The 20,647-nt window shown below is 50.1% G+C and overlaps 1 protein-coding gene across 1 annotated transcript; it reads right to left on the reverse strand.

Moving 5' to 3' along the window:
- Positions 1–8,122: 8,122 nt before the first annotated feature.
- On the reverse strand, positions 8,123–20,224 carry TMEM98 (transmembrane protein 98). Its single transcript, XM_059149057.1, has 7 exons — positions 20,082–20,224; positions 17,692–17,873; positions 16,137–16,268; positions 15,207–15,240; positions 12,849–12,964; positions 10,436–10,495; positions 8,123–8,939 (listed from the first exon to the last, which is right to left on the reverse strand). Exons 2-7 carry the CDS (start codon positions 17,820–17,822, stop codon positions 8,732–8,734), a joined length of 681 nt encoding a protein of 226 aa, XP_059005040.1. The 5' UTR covers positions 17,823–17,873; positions 20,082–20,224; the 3' UTR covers positions 8,123–8,731.
- Between the last annotated feature and the right edge of the window lie 423 nt (positions 20,225–20,647).

Here is a 20,647-nt window from a genome sequence, read left to right on the forward strand (position 1 = left end):
TTTAATAAGAGGATGAACACGGATAGCAGAAGATGAGTATCAAGAATCCAGAAAGCAGGGGCGCCTGGGTGGCTCAGTGGGTTAAAGCCTCTGCCTTTGGCTCAGGTCATGATCCCAGGGTCCTGGGATCGAGCCCCGCATCGGGCTCTCTGCTCAGCGGGGAGCCTGCTTCCTCCTCTCTCTCTGCCTGCCTCTCTGCCTACTTGTGGTCTCTGTCTGTCAAATAAATAAATAAATAAAATCTTAAAAAAAAAAAAAAAAGAATCCAGAAAGGAAAATCGGGGAAGTATTATGCATTAAGAGAGAAAAGGAATAAGGTGAAACTGAGAAGTGGCACAGAATCTTTAAGACGCCAAGGGCAAAGGAAGAACCTGGATGGGGCTGCATGACTGTGCAGTTGTCTTGCATGACAAGTCCCTCCTTAAAGGTAATAGGAAACTTCAATGCAGAATAAACAGCACCTGCTCCAGGGAGAAATTAGGTGAAGAGAAGTTAAAACATGAGTTTCTGCAGGAACCACAACCATGGACTCTGGGAGCCAGAGCCCTCGCTCTCCGTGAGGCAAGCGGGGACAAGTGCCCAAAAGGAAGAGAAAGAACGTAATTGTGATGGGGAATCCCTGAAACATGTGGAAAATTACGACACGACTTAACAATAAAAAAGGAACACAAGAGAAAGCAAGCTTGAGAAAGAAAGTGGAGTCAATCTGTAAATCATCCATATGCATGTTTGCTCAAAACGCTATTGTTTTAGCAGTGGGGAAAGAATTAGAAGTAAATAAAATATGCAAATGCATTTCATAATGAAAAATCCTTTGATGAACAGCGGAGATAATCGTTATGAAGGCTCCCTGAGAAAATACATGTTCTAGAAATGCGAGGCGGCATGATTCTCATCCTAACGTAGACTGGTAATGTGGCTGTGTGTGCTAAGTAAGTTGGCTCTCCCAGTGTTGGTCATAGGTCCCCAGGTCCCCTAGTCCAATTTCAGAGAGCACTTGAGATGTAGGCTTTTCAGGCTTGAGTCTTGGAGGAGGGCTTGCCTGGTGTATACACTAGGTCCCTTGGGGCCATCTCAAGTTGGAAGAAGGTGTTAAGTCTCCAGCTATCATCTAGAGAGCCAGAAGACAGAAAAGAATAAAATAAAGGGAGGAGAGGAGTTAGGAGAGAAGGAGGATGTGTATCTAGCATCTACTGAAGCCTCTGTGTGCCAGGCACTGGGCATATGGCATTTCACTGAATCATCAGAATAACTCTGTGAAAGACCCAAGATCCTATGAGATGTTAGAGTTCTTCCTGGCCCTCTTCTATTTTCACCCCATACTCTTTCCCTTGCATCATATCCAGAGTTATAACCCGAATAATAATGACCAATGAAAAAAATCTCCAGTCTTCTCTGAAATTCAATCGTTCTACCTAACGCCACTCAGAAATCTCATGTGCACCTTGAACTCTTCAAGGGCAAGGCAGACGGCTCCAGCGTGCCCCCATCTCCCACCACCCTGCCAAACTCTTCCCCAAATTTGATCCTCTTCTGGTATCTGCTGTACCCGTGATCCCTAGCCCCATGTAGGTGTGCAAACTCAAAACCCAGAAATCTTCTGGTACCCTATCACCTATACCCCTGTCCCATACCCCAAATCCTAGTTATTCTACTTCCGAAAGATCTCTCCAATGTGTTCACTCCCCTGATCTGGCCTAGACCAAACAGCCATCTTCTCTGGATTTGTGTGATGCAATTTCTTTGCTACTCTGGCTCCCTCCAGTCAGCTTTGCACATAGAAGCCAAAAGGACTTTTTCAAAGTACAAATCTAATTTCTCTATTCCCACCCTACTCCAACCTCACCAGCTTTGAATAAACCATCTGAATGAACTCACACTGCTCTTCCCATAAAGACCAAGGTCCTTTGCATGGCCTACAAGGCTCTGTCATGATTTCACCTCCTCCTTCATTGTCACCTTTGTCTTCCTCCCTGTGTACTCCCCAGTCACACTGGCCTCGTCTCCCATCTTGCCCTTCTGCTAAAGGACCTTGTGTCTCCACTCCTCCACGTCTGAACTCCTGCTTATCCTTCAGAGAGTAGCAGATCCCTTTTTATGGAAGCTTTCTTTGACATCTCAATGGATCAATATCCCTAATAATCTTTCATAAGATTCTATTTCTCTTCTTAAAATACTTTTAAAACTTCTAATTCGACATGTATTTAAGCAACCATTTTTTGATATCTGTCTTCCTTCACTGGCCTCTAACTCCATTAGGGCAGCAGTCATGTGGTTGGTCTGTTTTGTGTTCCCAGCACTTCAGCAATGCTTAGACATAACAGGTGTCCGATGGAATTTGCAGAAGGAACGGAGGCAGGCAGATGGGAACGGGGGAGGGTTAAGGAGTGGCAGAGTCAGGATCCACACCAGGGTCTGACTCCCTCTAGATCCCAGGATCTTTCCTGGCAACCAGGAAGAGAAGAAAAGAGAAGGATGAGAGATTGTAGTGTCTTCCTCCCGATCTGGTCCAGATGAAGAGAGGCTCTTCTCTCAGAGGGTACAGACCAGCACCTGCACTGGAGCAATGGAAGGGGCAATGGAATTTTGTCATTGGTCTTCCAGTGATCATTGATCCTCTGTCTGTCAGCCTCTGCCTACTTAAATGAAACCCTGTGCTGTGACTGGTTCCAGGAGGCACCAAGAATCATTTGGGTTATACCTGCAATGGCTCTCCACTGTTCTCAGAATAAAGTCCTCATGTCTTAGCAAGATTTGAGAGTCCTTCTTGACTTTTTATGATTCTCTTTCCAACCCCCTCTCCCATCACTGTTTTCTTCTCATCTTAGATTCTCACCAAGCATTCCATAGTCCTTCCTATCCTGCCTTGGCACATGTAGCATACTTTCTTTGCTATCCCCACCCACCTGTCCACCTGACCACATCCTGCTAGTGCTTCAAGACTCTGCCCGCCTTCCTCTTCTCCAACTCTTTGATCCCTAACTATTCCCACCTTTAACCTTGGGCTGGGCTTGTGGTGGATAAAGGCAGGTTTTATTTCTTCCACTCTGTTTTTTTGCCTTGTTTGATTTTGGTTTTTTACCACTATATCTAACCTGTGAATATTATTATTAATCACCTACCCATGGCCCTCTGCTGCTTCAAACATTTCAATGATACTTATTTGATCTCCGGATGAGAGAGGATTTTCTAAGTATAAAAGCAATGGAAGAAATCACTATGGGAAAGAAAATCAATCCGTTTGACTACACCAAATTTAAAACTTCTGAGCGTCAGAAGCCATTCCAAACAAAACTAAAAGGCAAATGACAAGGCTGGGGAAAATATATGCAATAAATATGACAAAGGGTTGTTATCCTCCACATATAAAGAGCTCATATAAGTCGATAAAAAATATTAAAATCCCAGGAGAAAAGTGGGCAAATGACATGAATAAGTAAATAGCTAATAAACACATGAAAAATGTTTAACTTCACCAGTAGTCAGGGAAATGCAAATTAACACAACACGGAGCCATTGTTTGCCTATCAAATCAGGACAACGTTAAAGGCTGGGGAAGGCTCAGAGATCACTTGGTAGTTTTCCAAGAAAAAATAAGAGCTGTTTCAACTTTCAATAAATCCCTACCACCTAGAGGAAACATCCGGAATCTAGTCTTCTCCTGGCTCTCCCAGCTTATCTCCCAACGCCCCCCATCTCCCATCTGACACCAGCAGCAGTGATCTCCTGAGGATAGCAAGGAAATCCTGCTGCACACTGCCTTTCTGAGGTCCCCTGTTGCTCTCCATCTCCACCTTCTCCCACTCACCCAACCTTCTCCCCGCTAATGCCTACTTCTTTTTGTTTTTAAATATTTTTTAAAAGACTATTTTTTTATTGGACAGAAATCACAAGCAGGCAGAGAGGCAGGCAGAGAGAGAGGGCGAAGCAGCCTCCCCGGCAAGCAGAGATCCTGATGCGGTACTTGATCGCAGGACCCTGAGATCATGACCCGAGCCAAAGGCAGAGACTCAACCCACTGAGCCATCCAGGCGCCCCAGCTGCTACTGCCTGCTTCTCGACAGTTCTGAGACATCTCCGCCATTGCGGAAACTCTCTAGAGCCAGGCTGGGTGTCCCTGTGCTGTGCTCTCATTACAACACATTCCTTACTTAGCACTTACCGCATTGTATCAAAAATGTTTCCACTTTAGACAGTATGCGCCTCAGGTGAGGAATTCTATTTCTATTCACTGCTGTATCACAGAGATGTTCAACAGATGACTCTTGAACTAATCAATCATGTAATAAATTAATTATTCCATTTTGCCCCATAAAATTTTGGCACTACCCTAGTAAATGCACGCTTTACTTAAAACGGATCAAATGAAGTCGTGTTGGATGGAGAGAGCCCCTCACCCGTGCCCCAGCCCTCCTTTTAGTACCCATGTACTACCATCCTGTGGGTTGTAACTGATTAGCGAGCCATGAAATTAATGTATGGGTCACCACCATCATTTTTTTCTAAGTGAAAAATATTAAAGCTAGAAGAAAATGGACACTGGTATCTGCTACTCCCCATTGCGGATTCCCCACCCGCCGGCCCCGCACAGGCGGAAGTCGTTGGTTGAGAAATCGAGGTGGAGAGTGGAATAGAACTTCCTGCTCTGTTTCTTCCAAACTCCAGGAAAGTTACTGATCTCCCTAGGCTATGGTTTCCTTATCTGTAAGACAGGAATGATGAAAACACTGATGGGATGAAACAGCAAGGACCCAGTTATGCCACGAATTCTTACAACTCTGCTCATCAGCTTTTCTGACAGAGATACCACAAATATCCACCAGAAGCCTCCCCAGCTCGAACCCTCCAGCACTTTCTGTTTTGATGCCTACAGCCTCTCCCTCCTTCTTAACCGGCTGTCCATCCTGCTTTTTACAATTGAGTCACGAGCCCCTCAGACTCAGAGTCAGAGTGATATCAGGCAAATTTCTGGAGTCCTGGAGCCCAACGTCATAGGGCATGAAGTAAATGACTCTTTTGAAATTGCAAATCTGACCTAGTCACTCCCCCGCTTAAAGCCTTTCTAGGCTCAAAGGTCTTCTCCTCAATATATCTATAGGGTCCTCCGTGGTCTGACCCCCTGTCCATCCCACACCCCAGCCTCCGCATTTCTCAAATCAGCCATGCTCCCCTGGCCCTTTTCTGTGTTGTCCAGTCTACCCAGAACACCTCTCGGTCCGTTGACGGTCTCGACAGCGGCAACTGTTCCTCCCTGGTCTCTTTCCCTATCTGACTCCCCTCTCCCCTGCTCTGCATCCCCCACCAGCACACTGCCACAGCTGAGGTTCAGTCCATGGCTTATTGGTCCCTCTTGCTTCCTAAGGGCAGGGCTGGTGCCTTCTGTTCACTGCACCAGCATCTAGCACATCTCCCCCAGAGTGAGCAAACAGGACGTTTGGGGGAGGGAGGGGTGACAGGGAAGGGATGAGATGGGAGGTGGAGGAGGATAGAGGGACGAAAGGAAGAAAGAGGTGGAAAAGCTTCATTTGACACCTTCCGGAGTTGTCCCAGGTCATAAAGCAATGCAGGGGCTTGGAGCAGTAAGTCATTTTTGGTTTGTTTGTTTGTTTGTTCGTTTGTTTTATTCGTCAGAGGGAAAGAGAGAGAGAGAGCACAAGCAGCGGGGAGTGGCAGGCAGAGGGAGAACCAGGCTCCCTGCTGAGCAAGGAGCCCGATGTGGAGCTCAATCCCAGGACCCTGGGATCCTGACCTGAATTGAAAGTAAACGCTTAATAGACTGAGCCACGCAGGTTTCCCTAGAAGTTGTTTTCTAAAGATCAGGCTCAGGTGGGCACAGAGAGAGTCTCTGGAGAGAAGGAACTGTGGCATGAGGCAGGTCAGGACAGGGTGAGACGAATGCCAGGAACATGTGCTCTGCCTGGAAGATTCCACAAGCTGGAGGAGGCTCCCTGGGCCGTGCTCTGGAGGAATGTGAGCTTGAGCAATCAACCCTGGGAACACTGATAAGAGGCCGGGAGTACTAACTACTTTTGTGTAAATGTACTTGGGGTAGGGCCAGGACAGGGCTGGGCCACTCTCCCAACGGTAGTGATTCCAGAACTTTGGCCACTCAGTTCCAGAGGTTAGCAACAGAGACCCCTGCTTGGACAGAGCCATGGTAACTGAGGTGTTACCTCTGGGTCACCTGCCTCAGGGCAAGGCAAGGGGGCTTCGGGGAGAAACGCATTAATATTGGCTAATGAGTACCAGGTGCATAACTGGGCATTTCACATCGCTTGACATACCAACCCAGGGAGGTAGGAAGCAGCCTTGATTTTATAGATAAAAAAGCTAAGGACCAGAGAAGTTAAATAACCTGTCCAAGCTTACACAGTAGATGACAGTGTTCAAATTTGAACCTAATTGTTTGATTTCAAAGATCTTATTCCTTTCACACCCAATTTCTATCCCTGAGTAATTCCTTCTTCATTTCGAATTTGAATCAGGGCAGGAGGGGCTGCATGTCATAGAAGATCTGCCACTCACAGACCTGTAACCCTGGGGATAAAAATACATTATATGTTTATTGAAAAATAAATAAATAAATTTAATTTTTTAAAAATTAAAAAAAAAATTTTTAATTAAAAAATTTAAAAAAAAAAGATCTGCCACTATAAACAAAGATGCTAGGGAACTGGGGACCTAGGATGTGTCCCTCCTCTGGGAAACCACACCTGGCTGGATCCCCCATGCTCACCAACCAGACTCTGTTAAGGAGGAAGCTAACTTTGGCCAACTCCCAAAGGAGCCACAAGAAGGAGGGTTGCCTCCCTCTCCAGATGGTGCTTCTACGTCAACTAACACCTACCTTGTCCAAAGTTGTCTTAGTTGTCCAGCACTGGAGACAAAAGAAAAACTATACAGTAGCGGAATCAGAGATCCTACAGTCTAGCAGGCACTCCCCAGGTGTCCAGCAACCTCTCCCTACAGTAATCCACGGCTTAGGGAAGATTCTGGGACTGGCCTGGGCTCCTAGAAGAGAGGTGACACCAGGTGTGGTTCTGGGGATGCTGGGAAACTTCATCCCCACCTGCCATGCCTGGTGGAGGGTGTTTAAGATACTAAACCCACAGCTGCCGCTCTGGCTTAGGGCTCAGACCCAGGTAAAAAGGCAGGGGCACTTACAACGGTGGCAACGGTTGCAACCTTAACAGAAAGTTGTTTCTAATCTGGTTAGGAATGCCAGTTTTGAAAGAAAAGGGGGGAAAAAATAAAAATAGGAGGACTGTGGATGTCTCTTTGAGGAGACCACAAATGGAAAAGTGCAAGTGGCTTTGTGGACATGGCCCATTCCCAGCCCACCAGCAGGACAAGAAAGTTAGTGACACTTAGCATGTGGTCAGAGCTGATGGGAATGGGACAATCCAATAAGGTGCTCCGTAATCAGGAATCCATCCATCAGTCCAACGCACGCCAACTCCAGCTTTCTGCTCCTGACTCCATTTCCCTGGTGGGAATGGTATACGACGTGATGGTCAGAGGCATCCTGCTTTCCAGGAAAGAACAGACTGTGCCCAATGGCACATTTCAGTGACACACAAGGCCCCCATCTTGGACTTGGGAATACGGGTTCCTGCATCTCTAGAATCAGACTGACACATCGGTTGACAATGGGACCGGAATATGCTAAACAGCACGGCATGTGAACCAAGGCAGCCCCCTAGTCAGGGTCCACTTCCAAGAGCAAGGGTGGCTCTGAAATCCTGGGAGAGAGCAACGTACATCAGTCTCTCCGATATGCTCATGGCGGCAATTGTGTGATTTGGAGGTACGTCCAGATTATGCCGTTGTGATTTTGGGTCCCGCAAAGGTCTCCAGTCACAAAAATGCCCCTCATCTTTCAATATTTGCAAAACCATGAGATCCCAAAAGCACGGGGAACACATCCTTCATGGATGTTAGTGCTCGTGCGGAAACTACTATGGGGGTAATTCTGCCTCAACTCTGAAGGGCCTTTAATGCCTCTTTTTGGGTCATACACACAAGATAGTCTCAGGATTCTTGGGCTCTCTTCTTCCATTCTGGGTTCTCAAATACGTCCCACCGCACCCCACATATTGAATTCAATAACCACTACTCAACGGAAATCTCAGTGAAAGTTTACTGTCCTCCTAGTGGTAGATAAGTAGAATTGCAGGCACAGGGACAGAAGGGGAAGAATCAACCCCGTGAGGCTCACTTTCAAATCCAAACCTGGTTAAGGGAAGGAGGGACTCTGGATGCCTCGGGGGCCCAGGCAGATGCTACAAATAAATGAACAAGTCCCCGGCAAGGGAGTACCAGCCTTGTAGAGAGAGACAGCGCCTACTGAGCTCCTGCTGATTTTCTTCTGAAAATGCATGTCAGAGTTGCCTTATCCTCTGATTGTCTACGAGAAGCCAAAGACTCTTGATTTTAACGCGAAACCTTGTGATTTTTAGATGGTGGCTCCATTCTCTTGAAAACACTAGGTGAGCTCAATAAAGCGGCCGCTCCATCAGTTTCTAAAGCTCTGCCGCACAGAGGGTGGCGGTCGTCTCCTCCAACTGTGGTGTTAGACTGCCACTCGCCAGCCGCCACGGGCCATTGCAACCGAGACCGCAGCTACACACACAGCCTCAGAGAACACCTAACACTACGGGCAGCAGGTGCAGGGCAGGGGATAGGGGAGGCTCCCAGGATCCGAGGAGCCACCCGGGGATGGCAGCAGGCACTAAATGGCCGACTGTTCCTGCAGGAAACCTTCAGGGGCTGGGAGGCCCTTATCTGTCTCAGAAGCCAAGGCTGCTTCTCGAAGGACTTCCAAGTGCTCCTCAGCGGCTGACAGTGACTGGTCGATCCAATCCAGGCCCCCGGTCAGGTGGCAGGCATTCCTGGTCACCAGCACCAGATGGCTGACGGACAGGAGCAGGGCAGTTGTCCTAGAAAAAGCAACGGGATCAGTTTCCCCAGGAAAGGAGGGATTTAGCACCAAAGCCCACGCAGGGGGACGCTAGTCTGGTATGCTCCAAACTGGAGGCCCTTCCCCAGGAGGCTTGGGGGTAATTTAAAGATGGTTCCACATGCAAATAAATCTGAGAATGGCTGGTTTCAGCAGGGTTAACTGAAGCCTCCTCTGGGCTTTAAGCACGCATGGTAAAGCTTTCAGGAAAGAATACAACGGGGCGTGGCTGGCTAACTTATTTAAGACCAGGGAGCCTATTTTCAGCAGCACACCTATGAACATCTCCCGGGTCAGGGTTTTGTAGGACAGTACGGATCTGGTCAATTAGACGAACACATCTCCAACCGCGGCCCGCTACAGACAGGGAAAGCTAGACATCCCCCTGCCTGGGGCATCCCTCACGGATTTTGAATCAATAAGGCCCCAAGTGGGTTTACACTGCTCGAAAAACAGAATTTAATTGAAAACCAAATTGAGGAGGAGTGGTTTTTTTCCCCCTCAGTATTGGAAAATTCACCATAGAATATCATTTATATAGTGAGTGTGCATGTATGTGGGAACATATCGCACAGTTCCAGCCTGTGGACACAGCCTGTGGACACAGCTGGGCAGCAGTAGGAGCAGGACAGAAAAGCCAACTGAAGGGGCACCTGGGTGGCTCAGTTGTTAAGCATCTGTCTTCAGCACAGGTCATTGTCCCAGGGTCCTGGGTTTGAACCCGGCATCAGGCTCCCTGCTCGGCAGGGAGCTTGCTTCTCCCTCCCACTCCCCCTGCTTGCGCTCCTGCTCTCGCTGTCTCTCTCTGTCAAATAAATAAAATCTTTTTTTTAAAAAATGCAATCTGACACGGGGTATGAGCCACTGTCTATCTGGCAACCATCACACACAACAGCTCTAGGAAATGATCATATACGTCCAAAAGACAAAAGAACCCCCCCCCCTTTTTTTAAAGAGTTTGCACTGGTGGAGAGCACATCATTTCAAAAGCCAAAGGGTGCTCGATGTACTAGGGGGCGGATCTCAAGAGGGGAGGGGTCCCGGGTTTGTCCCATGGAAAGGGAACACAGCTTGAGCTTTCCCTTTCTTTCCCCCTGGCCCTGCTCCACACCTACCCCACCCACCCGCTGGGCAGCACTCACAGTTGGGGTGTGTCTGCTTCCGGGGTCCAAAGAGCAGAGGCCTCGGATGAGAGAAGTGGGAGGGAGGGAAGTTGCAGACAGGTCTTAGCATGGCCAGATGTTCACGTGTAAAAATTCAAAATCTAAGACTGGCTCTGCCTAATCCCAGGTCTCAGGCTGGGTATGGGCCTCTCTCACCATTCACAGGGCAATGAACAGTGCCCAAAGCCCGCACAGCTCCGGGAGTCCAGCAAAACAGCGCTCTACCCAGCAACCCAAACACCGAACCTCACAGATGTGATGGAACAGGGAGCTTCCAGCAGGAGAAGCCCAATGGCCCCTCCACCCCTCTCACCGTGCCTCCAGGAGCTTGGGGTCCAGCGGAGGGTACATCGATCTCACCACATCGTCCACTCTGGGCAGGAGGCAAAACGTTTTCAGAACTTCACTTTCCTTCTGTCCTTGCCCCCATCCTGCCTTCCTCCCTCTCCTTCTGCTCTCCTGATCTTCGTGCCCCCACCTTTAGTGACTCCTTCTCTAACTGCTCTTGCATTCTCAAACAGACATAAACAGAAAGACTGGTGGTTCAGGTGAGAGAATGTTTTGTTTTCTGGTTTCAAGTCCCCATAGTCTAGAAAGTGTAAGTTCACACATCTCGGGTGACGTTCAAGATATGTTACTAAATTTAAGAGGCAAGCTGCTGGACGTTATATGAAGTTTGACGGATCCGTTTGCATGAAAATAAGTAGACACGAAGCTATGACACGAAGGACCCAGGTAGCACGCAGGAACACTGACCATTCATTAGTGCCCCCTCCAGGGATTGGGATGGGGTGAAATGAGGGGTTCCTTCACTTTCCAGATAATCTATTTCTGCAATGTTTTGACTTTTATAAGTACTTACTATTGTGTTTTTTAAAACAGTGCAACATTAGGAAAAAACTAGGGGAAAAAAAAACCCTACAAGTTTAATTTGGGTCCAAACTGCTTCATTGGATTACCTTTCCATTATGGTACAATTCGTGGTTTGGTTTTGTTTTGTTTTGTTTTGTTTTGTTTTGTTTTAAACCAAGTTCAGAAAGGAACTACTATTCATTCCGACTTGCAGGGTTCAAAATTTTCATCTAAATCCTTGCTCCTGGACCACTTGATAGGAAGAAAAAATAATGATGCAATGTTTGATTTTGAAAATAAACGTCTGCAATGTTCTCGTCTCGGGGCTGAGGGGCTGGTGAGGACATGCGGAGGACTGTGGGCTGCCGTCTTCGCCGGCCCCTTTCTCTGTAGTGTCCCGAAGCTGAAGCCACTCACCTCAGAACTAATATGCTATCACACGATGTGTGGAGGAAATGGAGCAAGAGAAACAATGGGGACACACACAACACACACACACACACACACACACACACACACAATATGGCCAGAGGGATAAAGACATGCAAAGGCAGAAAGACAAAGCAAGGACACAGATTGAATTACGGCACAGAGCGTTCTAGAAGTAGTCCAAGGGACTCGGTAGGAGGGCCAGAGTGTGCCCGGTTAGGTATACCTGCTGAACAATGCCACACCCACCCTCTCGCACCAGAGCCAACCATCATGGGAAGCATGACAAGGGTCCAGCGGAGATGAGCAGTGCAGGGTCTCCACCAACAATGGTGGCCAGTGGAATGCCCGGTGCCTGCCCAGAGCCTGGGCTGGACTGCCTTCTGGCTGGGCTGACACAAGTCCTGTGACCACACCCACCCAGGACAGCTCCAGAGAAAGCCAACAACTGTTCTGGGCTGAGTCCCTCCCCCAGATTCTCTCCCTCCTACTTTCTCAACTCACTTAACTCCCGGGACAGAGTTCAAGGGCACCAACTCTTTCATATTCCTTCCTTGGCCTGGCTCTTCGTGATCTACCCGAGGCCATGCAACCAGGAAACCGAGAGCCCCCAGAACTCACAGGGATGCCACCATTCCCACCAGGGATGTGGAGGAACCGCTCTGGTTAGTGAGGGGGCCAGACTGATTAAGAGAACATCCTGAGCAGGGAGAACTCCCGACGCCGGCACATCCACATACCGGCCACCAGATGGCAGCACAAACTCAGTACCACCCTTCTGTGGAAGAAAAGGGCTTTCTATTTCTCCACAAAGTCAAGCCCAAATGAGGGGGTGTCGTTGTTGACTGCAATCCTGCTGGCTGCCTCCCACATGGGATTTTGCAGACAGCCTGGAATTTGGGAGATCTGAAATGAAGTATGGCTTCACTGTCCCGCACCACCACCCAATCCTGGAGGCTACTGGCTGGGCCATGGTTAGGGCAGCGGGTGACAGGGAGGTAGCAAGGAGTGGGTCCCCAAAACTAGTCTCCAGCACAAATAGGGCAGGGTGGGGCATGGCCCGCAGGTCACTGCATAGAGGGGTGTGGACACCAGTGGGAAGTGCGCCTACTGGCCCAGAGCCTGGGAGGGAGGGAAGGCAGGCAGCCCCAGCTCGTATGGGAGCAGCCACAATAGGATCTGCAGAATGGACTAGAAGCATACTAGTCGCATGCTAAGTTCCCCAAAAAGCTGACTGGAGGAGGCCTGTGGGAGGTGGGGGGAACCATGTGAGACCACCCAGCTTGGTCTCTCAGTACCTAAACCCTCCTGAATGCTCTGTAAATGTCCTGGACATGAGTAACCAAAGTTGTCTGTGTGGTTTCTTTGAGAAGCCTGGCCCACCTGCCATCTCAGCTTCTGACCTCCCCTCCCCCTCACCCCATGGAGTGTGGGACCTCACTCACCTGGGGCTGATCCGCTTGGCCACCACGATGATATCACTGACACTGGCTGAGGTCTTCATCTTGGCCCCGGAGCCCATTGTCATGGCAACAAGTTTTTCTGTCAGAGTGTGACAAATCTAACACAGAAGGGAGGAGAGAGGTGAGGAGGGGTGCCCCAGGCTCCCCCAAGAGCATCTGCCACCCCCACAAACAAATATGACCCCTACCTTGGATTCCATCTCATACCTCGGGGCCCTGTAACCTAGTGGGCAAGTTGAGGTCAGAAGCACACAGAAACGAGAGGAGGGAGAGACAGAAGCCGAGAACAAGGCCGGGTGAGGAGGGAGGGGTGGGAACCTCAGACCAGGGTCAGCGTTTCCATTTAGAGAAGTCGGAGCTGAAATAATCTGTCTAAGACAAATCATGTGTTCTAATTCCACCTTCTCATTTCGGGGGAAAAACCTATTTTCTCTCTCTATTCCATCACCTCACGGCTTAGTCTTCCAGAAGGCTAAACCTCTCCCACAGGGCACCCTCAGAAGCACCGCAGAACAAAGGGCAACTGTTCCCTTGAAGTACATCCACCAACAGAGGCACTGAGTTCCACAACTTTCTAGGGTGATACTCAGTACGTCTGTCAAGAGGACTCCGGTGGTGAAAGGGGCTTCAAAAAAAGCAGGGAATGGGGCACCTGGGTAGCTCAGTGGGTTAAAGCCTCTGCCTTCTGCTGGGGCCATGATCTCAGGGTCCTGGGATCAAGCCCTGCTTCAGGCTCTCTGCCCAGCGGGGAGCCTGCTTCCCCCCTCTCCCTGCCTGCTCTCTGCCTACTTGTGATCTCTGTCTGTTGAATAAATAAATAAAATCTTTAAAAAAAAAAAAAGACAGTTTCTTGCTTAAAAAAAAAAAGGGGGCAGGGAAAAGGCAAGATGATGACATGAGGGCTTTATCATCACCCGTCAACAGTGCTGGCCACCCCAAGGTGGAAGGCCACCTCCCTTCCTCACCTCCTTGATGTACTTGTGTCCTTGGCAAATAGGTTCCATGACCTGTCTCATACTCGGAGCTGGAAAGGAGGGCAGAAAGGCCAAAGACCACCCAGGAGAGAGCCTCGGCCACAGGGACTGAAGGGCAGGCGGTCAAGCAAAAGAGACGTCCGATCCCAGGGCCGCTCTTTTGATGGGAGACTCTCAGGAGGGGCCATTGATTCCAGTCCAGGAGGCGTCCTTCCTGCTGCCTTATCCCCCGCCTCCAATACCTCCAATACCTCCGCCTTTACCCTCCCCCTCCAATAGGCAAGCCCAGAGACAAAACCCAGTCCCTCACCCATCCTAGCTGGGAGACAGGAGTGAAATACAGCGTTACTGCTCAAGTCATTAGCCCCATCTATCTGTAACCATATCCACACCCAGAGAGCTTCTTAGAATTAAGTAATCCTGGACTCTGTGACAATAATTTCCTACTAGGTACTCCTTTGTCCCCTAGGAGAGACAGCTAAAGAAGAGAAAAGATGAACGACTTTTTTAGCTTGCTTGCTTATTTATTTATTTATTTTTAAGCCCAAAGCTGGGCTTGAACTCACAACTCTGAGATCAAGACCTGAGCTAAGATCAAGAGTCCGACGCTCAACCCACTGAGTCACCCAGGAACCCCAAAAGGCTTTTTCATATGTTGTACTGAGTGACACTGAAGAAACGATAAAGCTGTCTTTTTAGAAATGTTGAATAATTACTGGACAAGAAGATAAATGTGTAATCGGTTTTCCAAGTTACTGAGATGAAGAACACAACAATATCTGCCATTGGCCAAATATTTCACTATTATTATTATATCAGGCAAGAATTGAAAAACAAATGTTAAAGCTATAAAAATTACCCCAAACTACAAAACCTAGCCAAAATGCAGATTGGATGCAATTTTCCCCCCCAATCGCAGAGGTGACAAGAATGAGAAGGAACCCAATCTGCCTTCAGGTACTCGTGGTTTCGATTTTCCAACATTCGACAGACTACTGTCCGGGCCAGTGAGGAATGTTCTAGTAAGTGGATAAGTCCAGACATGGGACTCAACCTGCAAAGGGCTGAGCTCTTTGTTAATGAAAGAAAGCGCCGGGGGAGGGGCTGGGGAGATCATTGCCCCGTGGCATCACTGTCTCAGGAGGACCAGGCAAAATAAAATCTTTGAAAGGGTCACAAGAGCACTAAAGTGGGGGTAGAAACAGTGGAAACTCCAAGTGTCAGGTCTGTTTTTAAAAAGCCTCTTGCACGGATTCAGAGCCCTACCTAGAAAGACCCATTTCAACAGTCCGAGCACCGCAGCGCTTTGATGACCACGCCCCCACGCCCCACCCCCACTTACATCGTGGGAAATTATAAGTATTACCTTCAAGATGGCAATGCAGTGGGACATGAGACCCCTGGGGAGACAAGAAGAATCTGTCAGTGCTTCTCTGTCGAGGTCCCCCTCGCTCCCACGACCAGCTCTGCCCCCCATCTAGCTCAGACCCTCCTAGACACCACCTAGAAATGCCTCCGGGTTCAACTGAACAAGTCCACGAGCGAAATAAGGAGACACCTTCTTTCCTTCCCTTCACCCCCCCCCCCCCACGCAGCTGCCTCTTCCAGGTTGCGCTCACCTGTCAAGTCATTCTTAGAACTCTGAGCTTCTGACACTGCTCCCTCCAGCCCGTGTGTCCTTCCCCTTATCCTCAGCCTGGTGACCATCTCATCTTTCAAGATCCAGGTCAAAAGGCACCTAATTTGTGGTAGCCTTCATGAAAGCCTCCTCCATCTCCCCACCCCAGGCAGCTCTAGAGATTGCCATCGCTGTGTGCCCACGGCACCGCACGGAGACCCGCTCTCGCTTCGGAGATAGGGTGTTGTAGAATTCTGTCTCTCCCATCAGTTCAGTATCTGTAGTAACTGGCCCAGTGTCCTGCCCATAAGGCCCCCCTCACACCCGGCCAGTGAACGATAAGGGCTCGGAGCAGCATACACGTCTCAACAGGTAGTGGCTCCTGCTGGATGGAGGGGTCCCTGAGGGACCCTGAAGACAAAGGCTTCATCCCTGAAGACTGCGTGCAAACTTTACCCCAGGGGCCTTGGTGTTTAGGTGTACGAAATGGGGAGGGGAAGGGGCACAATCACTGTCATACCATAATCTGATCCCCACCCCCAACAAGAGCAGCAGGAGAGCACAGGGCTCCCAGACACCCAGCAGTGCTTGGCAAAGGAAGCCGGAAAGGGGCACCCGGAGACCCCGTGTGCCATCCTCAGGGGAGTGTAGCAAACAAAATGGTCCCTGAGGCCTTACGAGGCATCTTCAATCCAGTCTTCGTTCTCCAGAATGGCCTCGATGTGAGGGTTGGTAATGACCACATCGTCTAGCTCCAGCTCTGATGGCTCCGACTGTGTCTCCATGGCACCAATGAGGTCCACAATGGGCCTGGAAGGAAAAGCCCAGGAAAGTGGTTTCAGGATGGGTGGCCGTTGCTGACCCCTCCTCACCGAGACCCATGTATTCCCCAAGAGGATGTAGGAAGTTAGTAAGGATGATATTGACCTCGTGTCCCAGATCCAGGCCTAACCTTAGTGGGACTGCGGGTGCGGGCAGGACACATGGCTGGAGGCGGGTCGAGGAGGCAGGCTGGGGTGCAAAGAAGAAAAGTGAAGCAGAATGAGAGGAGCCACAAAGAGACGAGCAGAGCCACAGCCATAAATAGAGACGTCTTAGGTCTGCTCCTTCCACACAGAATAACACACTTTTGTAAAACTTATTTTCTCTTTGGGGAGCCCAGGGGGCTCAGTCGGTTATGCATCTGACTCTTGTCTCAGCTCAGATCTTGATCTTAAGACTGTGAGTTCAAGCCCTGTGTTGGCCCTCATGCCCAGCATGGAGCCTACTTAAGAAAAATAAATAACCAAACAAAGCAAAAAAACCCCTTATTTCCCCTTTAAGCCTACTTTATATGGAGAAGCTGACGTTCCTATTACACAAACCTATCTGGTCTGCAGAATCACTCTCAGGAAGGACTGGAGGATGGACGCTGGTCCGCCCGCATAACCCCAGCCCCTCCTCATTCTACAGGAGAAGTAACAACACCTACTTTACAATCGGGTTCTTGACAAACATAGCCTTCCGTTTGATAGCAGAGCTTTTCTGGGTCATATAAACAGGCATTTACAAATTATTCACCACTGGTCAGAGACACTGATAGGATTCAGTAGAGGGGTAAGAGAAACCAAGGGTTAGTTGCCAGGGTTCCTTAGGGGTCTATCAATTAAAATATCCCTAAACTGGGGTGCCTGGGTGGCTCAGTGGGTTAAAGCCTCTGCCTTCGGCTCAGGTCATGATCCCAGGGTCGATCCCAGGGTCCTGGGATCAAGCCCCACATCGGGCTCTCCGCTCAGCAGGGAGCCTGTTTCCCTTCCTCTCTCTCTGCCTGCCTCTCTGCCTACTTGTGATCTCTATCAAATAAATAAAATCCCAGTCCCATGCTGGGATTTCACAAAATCCAGTATCTTTCCACTTCTGTGTGTGGCTGGAGTGCAGGCATGGGATTTCTGCTCCTATGAGTTTGGCTGGAAAGACGTCGGGCTTATTCATAGGCCAAGCGAAGTGGCCAGTTCCAGAGAGGTGGCCACATCTTTTGCTAGGTGAACACGTTCAGGGAATTTCTCCTTTGTTCAGGGACATTGCTGAAGCTCTAAGTTCTCTCTTGGAAAGGAAGCCTTCAAGTACCATTTTAGAGACAAAAAACTGAGCTGGAGTTGCCCAATGCCAAACCTCTTGGGCCCCTCTCCTTTCCGCTTGCTGGAGCCCCTGGAGGAGCCCACCTCTCCTCCTTGCCCTCCCTGGGTGCACTCACTTGGAATCGTAGCGCTGCAGCAGATCCCGAGGCCGGCAATACCGCTGCCTGCAAACCACCACCAATGCTGCAAACGAGGCCAGGAAGATGGTGGCCAGCACACCTATGGCGACAATCACCACAGTCTCCATGCTTCTGGGTGGCTCCCTCCGTCCCCGTCACATACCCAGCGTGGGCTCAATCTTAGAAGACATAAGGGCAGAGGAGGCCTTGGTAACATAGTAGCGAAAGAGAGTGGGGCAGTGGGGGGTCTTACCTGCTGGGGGGGGGCACAGCAGAGAGCCATGTCCCCCCAAGTCACCTGCAGAGACCAAGTTACCTGCTGGGGGAGGGGGACACAGAGAGCCAAGTTCCCACTCCAGAGACCTGAGGGCCTAAACAGAATCGAGATGCATTTTATGTCCTGCCCCAAATTTGCCTTTTGTTTAATTAAGAGTTTGCCACCTGCTGGACCAGGATGGCCTTTTAAACCTGGACAGAGGGACACATTTTAATGAGCACTATTGTTTCACAGCTCCACGGAGTGCAGGAGAGAATATTCTCCCAAGAAGGGCAGGATGGCATTTACTGAGAATCTCCACCCTGCCAGACACTTTGTGTGTTAACCCTGAGGTAGGTATTAATATCCCCATTTTACAGTTGAGAAAACTGAGGTTCGGGGAAGTTAAGTAATTTGTCTAAGTTTCTGTAGTCAGAAAGTAGAAATCCATCCACCTCAATTGAGATGGGCATTCACCTCCCTTTCCCTTTCTAAGGAGGGAAGAAGATTCTAAAAATTCTGGAAAGGAATTTGACTGTCAGTTTCAGTGTTGGAAACTTAACAAATGGTGTTAAAGTGTTCTTTGCCTACTGCCTGTTTTCACTCAGGAGGTTCTACCACACCTATGTTAGACTCCCGCAGAGGAACAGGGCACCTAAGAAAAGTATATACTCATTGCAGGTTCCTACTTCTGTTTCTTTGAGCAAGTCTCTTCCCCTGTCTGGGCTTTAATTTTTCCACCTGCAAAAGAGGGTCTTTGATCTAGGAATCCAGGACGAAGGACTTATTCTACACTACATGTCTCCGAGGATCCAAATGTTCCCAACTGTCATTCAATAAGCATTTATTGGTCATCTGCTAGGCACCGAGCACTAGGCAGGATTCTGAAGACTGCAGATAAATCAGACATGGACCCCAAACCCTGAGGAGGGAGAAAGAGGAAGACAGGCAGACAAATGTTTGCTGCTTGCTTGTCAACCTCTTCTCTGGCTCCTCAACTCCCTGTGTCTATGCTACATGGCAGGGTACACAGACTAGAGACAACCGTGCTTGCAACTGTGCTTGCAGGCTAACTGCCTGCTTTGCAAGGCAGATGACATCTGATCTGGGTTTTGAAGGATGAGTAGGAGTTTGCTGGGTGGACAGCAAGCCAACGTGGTTGGCTCAAAGTGCCCAGGAGGCCTTTCTCATAGGTTCCACAGAGCAGCTGCTCTACCATCTCAAACTCACTTGCTCAGGGGGGTGAGAAGGTTAGGGTCTGTCTCTTTCATTTCTGCATCTCCCCTGGGGGCTGGAGGAGGCAGGAGGTAATTCTCAGGGTCTGCTCAAGTTCTCCAGATGTGTGTCTCTACACCTTCCCTCCTAAAGGGCTACCTCCTTTAGGCCTTTTTCTTTCCTTTTCTCATTTCTGTGTCTCTGTCTCCGTATCTCTCCATTTTCCCCTCTAGACATGTTACCCCTTCCCCAGTCTTTCCTTTCCCCTCCCCCAGCGCCACGGGCCTCCAAGACCACCCGCTTTGTCTCCTCTTCCTGCAGACTGCTCCAGTGTGTTTCTCTGAAGCGGAGGAGATCTCTGAGTTTTCACTGCCTTACTCAGTGATTTGTCAGTATGAGTCTTTGTGTGTTTTTTCTTCTTTTGTGTGTGTTTCAGGATGAGTTTTTGTCTCTTCTTTGTATAAGCTTGGGTAGGTCTCATTTCTTGAAGTGTGTGTGTGTGTGTGTGTGTGTGTGTGTGTGTGTCCCACCCCTTCTCCGCCATAGAATTCGAAATCCACCAGGATGTGCGTGTGCGTGTGTCCCACCTCCTTCTCCTCCATGGAGTTCTAAATCTACCCGGATAAAACAGCCCCAAGCCCCTGCCACCCAGAACAGCCGCCCCGACACCCAGGTCGGAGGAAGGGACCCCCACCGGGCCCGGTGCTGGGCTCGCAGGGCTCCCACGCGCGCAGCTGCAACTTTGCCCAACTTTCGCGCGGCCGGGCTGCGCCGCACGGTCTCCGCGGCCGCAACAAAGGGGCGGGCGCCCTCCCCCCCACTTCCCAGTCATCAGCCCCGATCTCCGGCTCCCCCGCCCCCGACGCGCCTGGCACCCCGACTCCCGCAGTACCCGGACGCGGCGAGGCCCACCCACCTCAGGCCGCAGCCGCAGGACGCATTCGGGGGCGCTCCCGCCGCCGGGCCCCCGCGGATAGCAAAGTCCGGGCGCGGGACTCGCGGGCGGCTCCTGCGAGCGGGGCATGCCGGGAAGGAGCTGGGCTGTCCGAAGGAATCAAGATAAAGTCCCCGGGCGCCAAACCCCCAGGTGGGGGCTGGGGGCTCATCCAAATCCCCCGCTACCAGGCACCGCCGTCCCCGCCGGGCTCGGGGCGGGCCAGGGGTTGGGGCAGAGGGAGGCCTGGCAGAGGGGAGGCCCTCCCTTAGCCCCCCAGCAGGCGCTCCTCAAGCCCCCTGCCCCGGAAGCCAAGCCCGGCAGAAGGAGGCCTCCTGGGTCCTTGCCACTCCACACCCCTGCGAGCTGGCCGTCCGGTGGGGGCTGCAGAGACTGAGCCCATTCCACAGTGGGCTGGCCGGGCAGCCAGTCCTCTCTTACATGCTGTGGCTTCAATCCTAGCTCTGTCACGCACTAGCTGTGGACCGCTTATTTCACTGTCCTTGGTTTCCTCATCTGTAAAGTGGGACCGCTACTTGTAGCCATGC

The sequence above is a fragment of the Mustela lutreola genome, chromosome 15 (genome assembly GCF_030435805.1).
Source record: "Mustela lutreola isolate mMusLut2 chromosome 15, mMusLut2.pri, whole genome shotgun sequence".
In the NCBI taxonomy this organism is placed as follows: Eukaryota; Metazoa; Chordata; class Mammalia; order Carnivora; family Mustelidae; genus Mustela; species Mustela lutreola.

Bases quoted from the DNA above. Each gene is read 5' to 3' on its own strand.
- TMEM98 (XM_059149057.1), bottom strand. From the start codon at position 17,822: ATGGAGACTGTGGTGATTGTCGCCATAGGTGTGCTGGCCACCATCTTC. The intron at 10,496-12,848 runs GTGAGTGAGGTC...CCTCCTGCCCAG, and splicing joins GCCAAGCGGATCAGCCCCAG to AGTGGACGATGTGGTGAGAT. The intron at 8,940-10,435 runs GTGAGAGGGGTG...TGCTTTTTCTAG, and splicing joins CCCAAGCTCCTGGAGGCACG to GACAACTGCCCTGCTCCTGT.